At 41.8% G+C, this 11,946-nt stretch overlaps 1 protein-coding gene across 1 annotated transcript; it reads right to left on the bottom strand.

Annotated features, from left to right (window-relative positions):
• Positions 1-1,109: 1,109 nt before the first annotated feature.
• Positions 1,110-11,946, bottom strand: tbx16l (T-box transcription factor 16, like). The gene is made up of 8 exons (XM_042309781.1): positions 11,576-11,946; positions 7,237-7,339; positions 6,853-7,017; positions 5,766-5,912; positions 3,326-3,396; positions 2,940-3,016; positions 2,178-2,412; positions 1,110-1,990 (listed from the first exon to the last, which is right to left on the bottom strand). The coding sequence occupies exons 1-8, from the start codon at positions 11,770-11,772 to the stop codon at positions 1,303-1,305; spliced, it is 1,683 nt and encodes a 560-aa protein (XP_042165715.1). The 5' UTR covers positions 11,773-11,946; the 3' UTR covers positions 1,110-1,302.

Raw genomic sequence — 11,946 nt, 5'->3', positions numbered from 1 at the left:
GGCCCAGCCAGAGCTCGGACTTGAACGCGATCGAAAATCTCTGGAGAGACCTGAAAATAGATGTGCAGCGACGCTTCCCATTCAACCTGACAGAGCTTGAGAGGATCTGCAGAGAAGAATGGGAGAAACTCCCCAAATACTGGTGTGCTAAGCTTGTAGCGTCATACCCAAGAAGACTCGAGGCTGTAATTGCTGCCAAAGGTGCTTCAACAAAGTACCGAGTAAAGGGTCTGAATGCTTAAGTAAATGTGATATTTCGGGTTTTTTATTGTTGTAAATTTGCACACATGTATAACCGGGTCTGAATACTTTCCGAATGCAGTGTATTTATATTTTAAAAAAGATTGCACATTATTGAAATATACAATATCTATTCAGACTTAATAAATGTGTTTATGTGAATTTGTCTATTTTGGATTTATATAGATTGTTACATTACATACTACTGGAAAACTGGTCCCAAATGGATATTTCAGCATGTGAACATGTGACCCTCATATCCTCCAGTCTTGCTGTTGCAAAGTATTATTCACTTCCCTGTAATACATATTCTGCCACCTCATACAGTTTCCTCAGTATTCTTTCAGAGAATCAGGTACCAGTGGCCTGTTACATTATCCTCGTCCCATAACTCTTATGCTGTAGCCAACTTGTCTAGCATGACAACGACACATACAGTATGGATATGGCTAATGTTATCAGCCTTAACATCAAAGCAAAAAAAACATAATTGTGTATGTTTGATTAACCACGTCTCTTCTGCATTCACATCTCACTCATTATTTACTGTTAATTATAATGTCCCAAGAAAGTGGGGAAACATGTTGACGGTTAAGACATGATGCAAATCTATTGCATAGTTGTTAGCTCCCCTTACAAATGATGCAAATCTATTGCATAGTTGTTAGCTCCCCTTACAAATGATGCAAATCTATTGCATAGTTGTTAGCTCCCCTTACAAATGATGCAAATCTATTGCATAGTTGTTAGCTCCCCTTACAAATGATGCAAATCTATTGCATAGTTGTTAGCTCCCCTTACAAATGATACAAATCTAATGTCAGGGCAAAAGAGTCCCCAGTTCCTTATCCTAGCAAACCACTTCCCTATTTTACAACTGAAAAATATGGATTTTATTTTTTGCAACGTCTAACATAGCAAAGAGAAATTAACTATACATGACTCAATATTGCATATTAATTTGCCTCAAGTCTACCCAGGGATGTTGCTAGATGTCCACAAGTGGTGGGGGAAAATGTTCATGTCTACCTGACCTGTTGTGTTTACTGAACAAGAGATCACTTATAGGTCGAGCATAGGTGACTTACAGGAGGGCACTCTAGGGTCCACATAGTTGTCTCTTAGCAGCCCAGCAGAACCAATCAAGCTGTTCTGGTGGTAGCGCATCATGTTGTGGAGAGGCAGGTACTCTGGCTCATCATCAGGTAGTGGTTGATTGGGCTGTGGTGGCCAGAGCTCCTTGTTCACCCCCAGCTCCAGGCCTGGCCTCTCATACTGGGTCTGGGCATGGAACAGCTTCCCCTGGGGGCTCACTGAGGTGATCCCAAACCCTTCCCTGCTGTGGATCCTGTTGAGCATGTCGGTGAGGGACCAAGGGCTGCCGGACACCGAGGGGGAGGGGCTCTTCTCCAGGCTACGCAGGGCACTCTCAGGTAGGTGTATCCTGCTGACCTTTGGGGGCAGGGGGAGAGGGTAGTCAAACTCAGCCTGATGGGGCTGTGGCTGCTGCTGCTGAGGCTGGTGGTCTGATGTGTGGCTGTGGCTATGGGAGAGTTCTGGTGCTGGACCACTTGGACCTCCTCGGTGGTGAGGTGGGTGAGGCCCCACTGGTTTCCTGCTCTGCGCCTGGGGCCTCCTGAAGCCAACAGACCCTAAGTGGTGAGTCTGGCCCAGTGGAGGGTGTGGGAGGAAGAGAGGAGAAGCAACGTTTGATAAACCAGTATGCCTGGCTTCGTTATGCTGCCCAGGGCTGAAATAGAACAATAGAGTACAGTTTCAGAATATTAGCCTAGTTTTTATTTTTGTATTTATCCAATAACCATACTATAGAAATACTGGACTGGTAAGAAGAAGCATTATGATTCTCGTTCACAATTCATTGCTGGTGATTTGATTTAATACACTTTTAAGATTGAAAATGGCCTTGATCATCTGACCTGCCATAGTCCCTGGTAGTAAGTGTGTTGTATGTGTGGGTGTTGTAGGTCATTGTGTCCTGGAGCCCCCATCCCTCCTGGCCACAGTTCATGAAGGCAGAGATTAAGGGGTTATGTGCAGCAGAGAGAGACGTGATGTCATCAGTCCTGGATCCTGCTGCACCATAAGAATTCGCTGAGCTAGAGCTTGAGACGATGACATCAGCCTCATCATCTGACTCCACTGGTCTGGATCCTACTGAAACAATGAGGACAGTACAGAAAAGAACAGGGCCCGTATTCATAAAGTGTCTCAGAAAAGGAGTGCTGATCTAGGATCCATGTAATCGTATTCATCATTATTAAATGGCAAACTGATCCTAGATCAGCACTCCAACTCTGAGACACTATGAATACAGGCTCAGATGCTAGAACAGTAAGGAGAGAAGATGCATGGAGATTCCTTCACCTTCTACTTTGACAAACTCTTTAAAATGTCCTAAAAATGAACTTTAGAGGACGGGTATAGAATGACTACGTAGATAGCCTACTACAGTCTTTGGATGGTCTCAAAATGAAATAATGACACCTGCTGGCTATTTTTTTGAGCAGTTTCCTTTTCCCATGTTAGGAAAGATCAATAGACAGCTGGCTTGACTTTCATAGCTAGATTTTTCATAGTATGAAATAGAAATACGTTCTTTAGAAATGAGGTGTAATGTTTACAATTTTCTTTACAGATGTTTGAATAAACTCTGTTATTAACTCTGTATGTGACTATACCATTTGAAGATTTCAATTCCATCGGGAGTTGTCTTTCATTTAGTTTTTCGGAGCTCTGACCTTCCTTTTCTCTGAACCTACAGAGAGAAACTATTGTCATTATTCACAGTTTCTTATGAACATGATAGTGATGTATACCAGTAAAATGTAAAAGAACTTGTCACTTAATTGATCAGTGAGTCAACTAAGTACTATTCCAATTCTGCACAATCATCATGTCTTCCACTGAGCAAACAATTCAACGGTTTACCAAGAGGAACATATTGGGGACGATATAATTGACAAACACATTTGATAGTTATTCTGAGTCATACTGGGAGGAGTATTGTATCACTTTCAAGTGAGTTGCTGTTCATGTTTCAAGCTACTAGAAGGCTGTCTCTCACCTTTTTCTGTTCAGCCCATTGTCACGAAATCCTTTTGCAAAGGGGTTGTTGTCTATCTTGAGCTTTGTTATCTGTTGGGTAAATTAGCACGTCTCATTTATTATAAACTCAGCAAAACAAATAGACATCCTCTCACTGTCAACTGCGTTTACTTTCAGCAAACTTAACACGTGTAAATATTTGTATGAACATAACAAGATTCAAGAACTGAGACATAAACTGAACAAGTTCCACAGACATGTGACTAACAGATATTGAATTATGTGTCTCTGAAAGAAGGGAAGGTCAAAATCAAAAGTAACAGTCAGTATCTGGTGTGGACACCAGCTGCATTAAGTACTGCAGTGCATCTCCTCCTCATGGACTGCACCAGATTTACCAGTTCTTGCTGTGAGATGTTACCCCACCAAGGCATCTGCAAGTTCGCAGACATTTCTGGGGGAATGGCCCTAGCCCTCACCCTCCGATCCAACAGGTCCCAGACGTGCTCAATGGGATTGAGATCCGGGCTCTTCGCTGTCCATGGCAGAACACTGACATTCCTGTCTTGCAGGAAATCACACACAGAATGAGCTATATGGCTGGTGGCATTGTCATGCTGGAGGGTCACGTAAGGATGAGCCTGCAGGAAGGGTACCACATGAGGGAGGAGGATGTATTCCCTGTAACGCAAAGCGTTGAGATTGACTGCAATGACAACAAGCTCAGTCCGATGATGCTGTGACACACCACCCCAGACCATGACGGACCCTCCACCTCCAAATTGATCCCGCTCAAGAGTACATGCCTCGGTGTAACGCTCAGTCAACAATAAACACGAATCCGATCATCACCCCTGGTGAGACAAAACCGCGACTCGTCAGAGAAGAGCACTTTTTGCCAGTCCCGTCTGGTCCAGCGACGGTGGGTTTGTGCCCATAGGCGACGTTGTTACTGGTGATGTCTGGTGAGGACATGCCTTACAACAGGCCTAAAAGCCCTCAGTCCAGCCTCTCTCAACCTATTGCAGACAGTCTGAGCACTGATGGAGGGATTGTGCGTTCCTGGTGTAACTCGGGCAGTTGTTGTTGCCATCCTGTACCTGCCCCGCATGTTTGATGTTCGTATGTACCGATCCTGTGCAGGTGTTGTTACACGTGGTCTGCCACTGCGAGGACGATCAGCTGTCCCCCTGTAGCGCTGTCTTAGGCATCTCACAGTATGGACATTGCAATTTATTGCCCTGGCCACATCTGCAGTCCTCATGCTTCCTTGCAGCATGCCTAAGGCACTTCACACAGATGCGCAGGGACCCTGGGCATCTTTCTTTTGCTGTTTCTCAGAGTCAGTAGAAAGGCCTCTTTAGTGTCCTAAGTTTTCATAACTGTGACCTTAATTGCCTACCGTCTGTAAGCTGTTAGTGTCTTAACGACCGTTCCACAGGTGCATGTTCATTAATTGTTTATGGTTCTTTGAACAAGCATGGGAAACAGTGTTTAAACACTTTACAATGAAGATCTGTGAAGTTATTTGGATTTTTACGAATTATCTTTGAAAGACAGGATCCTGAAAAAGGGACATTTTTTTTGTTGCTGAGTTTAGTACTGTACACCACAGGAGGTTGGTAGCTACTTAATTAGGAAGAATGGGCTCGTTCTAATGTCTGAAGCGGAATCAGTGGAATGATATCAAATGCAGCAAACAAATAAAATAGCACATGCACCGAATACAACCTTACCGTGAAATGCTTACTTACAAGTTCTTAACCAACAATGCAGTTCATGGAATAGAGTTAAGAAAATATTTACAAATGACAACGATACATTTTTAACGTTACAACGTTACATTTTGACAACGTTACATGTTTTAAATAAAGTTAAAATTTTTATAAAAAGTAACACAATAAAATAACAATAACGAGGCTATATACAGGGGGTACCGTTACCAAGTCAATGTGTGGAGGTGCAGGTTAGTCGAGGTAATTTGTACATGTAGGTAGGGGTAAAGATAATAAACAGCGAGTGGGGGGAGGGGGTGTCAATGTAAATAGTCCGGGTGGCCATTTGATTAATTGTTCAGCAGTCTTATGTTTTATGGATAGAAGCTGTTAAGGAGCCTTTTGGGCCTAGACTTGGCTCTCCAGTACCGTTTGCCGTGCGATAGCAGAGAGAACATTCTATGACTTTGGTGACTGGAGTCTTTGAAAATGTTTTGGGCTTTCCAGGTGTTTGATGCCATTCCATGTGCTCCATTCCTGCTATTATTATTAGCCGTTCTCCCCTCAGCAGACTCCTGTGCTGTACACATCTCTTATTATGCACTCTTGAAGCAGCATTTGACGTTCCAGACTTTACATGCATTGTCCATATTCAACCTCCAGAGAGCACTCTAATCAACACAATTGGATTAGAGATGTTCCAATATCTCCTTCTTAGAGAATCCCAAGGTGTCCTGGTCTTACCTCTGAGTTCTGGTAGGCAGTGACAGCTATGAAGGCTGCCTCGGGGAAGGTAAAGCGCAGGTAGCCCCCTGACAGAGGGTTGTAGGGGTCTGGAGATTGGACGATGTGCAGACGGGGCTGGTACTTATGCATGGAGTGAAGAACCACCTGCAGAACATATGATGATACCTGTTACTACTATATGCCTGTCAACACATACTCTCCATCTCATCTTACATCAGGGTTCTCCAACTGGCGGTCCGTGGGCCAAATGGTTTAATTTGGCCCCCAAAATCTCTGCAACAAAATGAATATACAATACCAGTCAAAGGTTTGGACACACCTACTAATTCTAGGGCTTTTCTTTATTTGTACAATTTTCTACATTGTAGAACAATAGTGGAGACATCAAATCTATGAAATAACACATGGAATCATGTAGTAACCAAAAAGGTCTTAAACATATCAAAATATATTTTATATTTGAGATTCTTCAAAGTAGCCACCCTTTGCCTTGATGACAGCTTTGCACAGACAGCTTTTTGTATACAAATGTAAGCAAGGTGTAAAGATCTGGGTGTAGCTGGTGCAGAGGAGTCAGGCACAGGACAGCAGAGATGAGTAACACAAGGAACTTTACTAAAAATGTCCAAATACATGAAGTAAGCCCAAAAACATCGGACCAAACTTACAATAAAACAATCACGCACAAAAACCATGGGGATAACAGAGGGTATAGTGTAGAGAATCATTGTACCATCTAAACTGCTGTGAAATATATTGTACATAACCAAAAATATTGTACTTTTAGCTGTTTGAAGCTGGTGTACAAAACTGAAAGTAAAAGACACAAAAATGTCACTTAACCACAGGACGCATAGAAACACAGCACATAGAACAGATCTAACGCTTCTTAGACTTGTTTTAACATGAATGACAGATCTATAACTCACATTTCTATGAGAATTTGGTTGGGTTGCCCAAAAAGGTGCATGTTCCAGGTTTAAGTAACATTCAGTGACTATCAGCTCTTTTGCAACAGTGTCATGGTGACATGACACTTTTAATGTCATAAAATGTGCCATGGTCCTTCCATGCCAAGCCTTACCAGGCCATTGGAGTTGAGGGTGTTGTTGGTGAGTTTGAGCTTGTGGAACGAGACGGGGTATTGCATCCACCTCTCCCCCAGGGAGGGAGAGTCTGGGTGGATGAAGAAGCGGTTGGGAAGATGTGACTCGGTCATACCACTCACTTCCCAGCGATCCCTGCTCCACTGCACAGGACAGAGGTAGAGTTTAGTGTCTAAACACATTGATAACCAGCATCTTCTGCAGTTTTGAATCTAACATATTTTTCTAAAGCTTGTCAATCTAAACACAAACACTAATCTACAACTTTAGTGTGTGTTTGTGTGTGTGTGTTGTGGTAGCAATAGATAACACAAAATTTAAATAAACAGTAGCATAATGCTGGGAGGGGTAGGGTGAGGTACCTTGTATTTGTCGTCATCAAACGAGACCATGTCCATCATCAACACATACTTTGCCTGAGGATTCAACCCTGTCACAGTGACACTGCAGCTCGGAAACATACGCCTATAAAATACAATCAGGTGGGAAGTTTGAACAATATTGAACCAACCGGTTAGGAGAGTCCAGGGCACAAAGTAACACAGGGCACAAAGTAACAACGAAACTCAAACTAGAAACCAAGTAGCAAGCTGAATGATGTTATTCAATGTGCTAATGCTTGGTTCGTGTATCTACATGCCTTGTAACTTTTGCTAGAATCTATACATTTTTCAAGCAGAATTGTCAATATTCTTGCCGCCTCTCTTTTTTTAATATATCATTTTTATCAGTGAGAAGAGGTCTGTTGATTGGTATAGCTGATGACAATAATTACTGTTGTATTTTCTCACAAAACTCAGATTAAACTCAGATTTGTAGTGGGGGCAAATTTGAACATTTATCACAATTAACCCCTTATCTAAAATGCAATGGTATTTTATATGGTATTTAGAAATATTCACATGGGGAAAAAATGAAGGGGAAAAAGGCAGTTCTTTATATCAAGTTTGCAATTACAACTAAGAAAATACCTTAGGAAAAAAATCATAGTTTTGAATGTGAAAAGTATCCTATCTATAATATATAGATTTTGGTTACTCTGTTTTTGGTCAATATGACATGCCTAAAAGATCAAATATACATGTATTTTAGTCAATGTAGTGAAATTTCATCCAAATATCAGCTTCAAGTCAGAAAATGTTTCAATTACCCCTCATTTTTATAATTGAAAACAGTGTTCATTTAACCCTGTAGCCTGTTATAATGAACCCCGCCAAAGGGTGTCATGCACCCCAAAAATCTGAGGGAGCACAAGGTACGTGAGGATGCCTGGGGGTGGTCCGTAGTGGGGCTATGCCCCCCATCTGTAAATTGGAGAATTTAGCATTATTCAAACACCTAAAACAGATTTTTCCTGCAATCTAGAGACATCATTATGCTTAATTCTGTGTCAAAGAAATATGTATATTTTTCTGCATATGTAAGCATACCTCTTGAGCTGTCTGTATCCTCCTGACTGGTGTGTTTTTTTAAAGAAACTAAATATGCTTCTCTGCATCTCTGCTAAAATATGGATAAACGATTGAAAGGAACGTCTTATTCAGTATACTTAGTTATTGCTTGCTTTTCTAAAGTCTACCAACCTTGCCAGCAGGTATGCCAGCTAAGATAGTTAGACAAGCTAGCTGCTCTAACTTGATTGATAGCCTGTCAATTTCTCGCATGGAATAGCCTTAATTTCTCAGAACAAGTATAGACTGATGAGTTTCACAAAGAAAGTCTTTGTTTCTGGCCATTTTGAGCCTGTAATCAAACCCACAAATGCTGATGCTCCAAATACTCAATTAGTCCAAAGAAGGACAGTTTTATTGCTTCTTAAATCAACACAAGTTTTCAGCTGTGCTAACATGTTTGCAAAATGGTTTTCTAATGATCATTTAGCATTTGGATTAGTTTACACAACGTGCCAGTGGAACACGAGGGTGATGGTTGCTGATAATGGGCCTCTGTAAGCATACAGTATGTAGACATTCCATTAAAAATCAGTTGTTTCCAGCTATAATAGTCATTTACAACATTAACATTGTCTACACTGTATTTCTGATCAATTTGATGTTATTTTAATGGACAAAAAATGTGATTTTATTTCAAAAACAAGGACATTTCTAAGTGATCCCAAACTTTTGAACTGTAGTGTATAATAACATCAAATTGATGATGGACATGGTCTCGTTTGATGACGACATCACCCTCTTCAAATGGGGAGACACTCTAGACCCAAACTGTTACAGACCTATATCTATCCTACCCTGCCTTTCTAAAATCTTCGAAAGCCAAGTTAACAAACAGATCACAGATCACACCATTTCGAATCCCACCACACCTTCTCCGCTATGCCATCTGGTTTCTGAGCGGGTCGTGGGTGCACCTCAGACACACTCAAGGTCCTAAACGATATCATAACCGCCATCGATAAAAGACAATACTGTGCAGCCGTCGTCATCGACCTGGCCAAGGCTTTCGACTCTGTCAATCACCGCATTCTTCTCGGCAGACTCAACAACCTGGTTTCTCAAATGACTGCCTCGCCTGGTGCACCAACTACTTCTCAGATAGAGTTCGGTATGTCAAGGGCCTGTTGTCCAGACCTCTGGCAGTCTGGCAGTCCCTATGGGGGTGCCACAGGGTTCTATACTTGGGCCGACTCTTTTCTCTGTGTACATCAATGATGCCATACAACACTCCTTCCGTGGCCTCCAACTCTTCAACCGATCGCTGCCCGCACCCGCCCGCCCGTCTACTCTGGACGGTTCTGACTTAGAATATGTGGACAACTACAAATACCTAGGTGTCTGGTTAGACTGTAAACTCTCCTTCCAGACTCACATTAAGCATCTCCAATCCAAAATTAAATCTAGAATCGGCTTCCTATTCTGCAACAAAGCATCCTTTACTAATGCTGCCAAACATACCCTCATAAAACGGACTATCCTACCGATCCTTGATTTCGGCAATGTCATTTACAAAATAGCCTCCACTGGCTCCAGATCATCTATAAGTCTTTGCTAGGTAAAGCCCTGCTTTATCTCAGCTCACTGGTCACCATAGTAGCACCCACCCGTAGCAAGCGCTCCAGCAGGTATATTTCACTGGCCATCCCCAAAGCCAACTCCTTATTTGGACGCCTTTCCTTCCAGTTCTCTGCTGCCAATGACTGGAACGAATTGCAAAAATCACTGAAGCTGGAGTCTTATATCTCCCTCATTAACTTTAAGCATCATCAGCTGTCAGAGCAGCTTATCGATCATTGCACCTGTACACAGCATATCTGTAAATAGCCCACTATAGGGCTATTGTAATTATTTCACCGCTATGGCCTATTTATTGCCATACCTCCCTAATCTTACTACATTAAGAATACCTCTTCCCCGTATTGTTATTTTTTTGCTCCTTTGCACCCCAGTATCTCTATTTGCACATTCATCTTATTGCACTATCTATCACTCCAGTATTTAATTGCTAAATTGTAATTATTTCGCCGCTATGGCCTATTTATTACCTTACCTCCCTAATCTTACTACATTTGCACACACTGTATTGATTTTTTCTCTTGTGTTATTGACTGTACGTTTGTTTATTCCATGTGTAACTCTGTGTTGTTTGTGTCACACTGCTTTGTTTTATCTTGCCAATGTCGCAGTTGTAAATGAGAACTTGTGTCACGCCTTGGTCTTAGTATTTTGTGTTTTCTTTATTTATTTGGTCAGGCCAGGGTGTGACATGGGTTTATTTTGTGGTGTGTTTTTGTATTGGGGTTTTAGTAGGTATTGGGATTGTGGCTGAGTAGGGTTGTCTAGGAAAGTCTATGGCTGCCTGAGGCGGTTCTCAATCAGAGTCAGGTGATTATCGTTGTCTCTGATTGGGAACCATATTTAGGTAGCCCGGGTTTCACTGTGTGTCTGTGGGTGTCTGTGGGTGTCTGTGGGTGTCTGTGGGTGTCTGTGGGTGTCTGTGGGTGTCTGTGGGTGTCTGTGGGTGTCTTGTATTTCACCAGATAGGCTGTATAGGTTTTCACGTTCCATTTGTTGTTTTGTATTGATCGTGTTTTAGTCTACATTAAACATGTATCGAATTAACCACGCTGCATTTTGGTCCGACTCTCTTTCGACGGAGGAAAACCGTAACAACTTGTTCTCAACTGGCCTACCTGATTAAATAAATGTGAAATAAAAATAAACGTCTCTTTGGCAGTGACAAGGAGTGGAACTTCAGCTGAAGAAACTGGTACTCAGACTACTCTTGCGCCGCCTACAGGGTTAAGTGTACATTTTGACTTCTGACACTTTCTGTTGACTTGTAAAGGACTGGTATGTCCTAGAAAGGTAGTTACAGCGGGTCATGGTAGCTGAGATATGTATGTTGTTTGTATATACTATTATTAATAACTCAAATAATATTTTCATAAATAAGCAAAAGACTGAAAGTGTTACTTTGTGCTCCATACTACTGTCGGTTATTCAATTTCATAAAAAATAGTGGTTCTTCGCGTTGTCAACCTTGAGAAAAAATGTCTACTTTATAAACAGAATGACTCTGAGACTAGGCCTATGTTCCAAAACAGTCACCAAATGGAAATTACATTATTTTAGGCTATCGTATTTAATTAATTTCTAATGTTTCTATCACTCATGTTTCATATTCTTGACAAGCGGTTAGTATGAAGGCCTATGGCTACCGCTATTTACCATCCACACATCCTACCTTCCTGTTTTGGTGATGAGCATCTCAGTTCCTATATCGCCAAATTGTTCCCATAGCTCGCGACCCTGGAGCGACACCCGGACTTGAAGAGCTGAAAGCTCGGGTTCACACCCGACTTTACCGCTGTTGTTCCAAGACTGGCCCCGCAGAACCGCTTCTTTACAATCTAGTAGAAGGTATTTATTTGCGTCATTCATAGCCTATATTAGAGTTATGTTTTTATTCCACAAACCTAAGACAATAGACTACATAAATAGCTAACCACTGGGCAGTGGTTGAATGAATCAACGTTGTTTCCACATCATTTCAATGACATTATGTTAGATGTTGAATTGACGTCTGTGCCCAGTGGGATAGGCTACCCCTCTCAA

Source organism: Oncorhynchus tshawytscha, linkage group LG30 (assembly GCF_018296145.1).
Source record: "Oncorhynchus tshawytscha isolate Ot180627B linkage group LG30, Otsh_v2.0, whole genome shotgun sequence".
Classification (NCBI taxonomy): Eukaryota; Metazoa; Chordata; class Actinopteri; order Salmoniformes; family Salmonidae; genus Oncorhynchus; species Oncorhynchus tshawytscha.
This window is presented reverse-complemented; position numbering and strand designations above follow the sequence as displayed.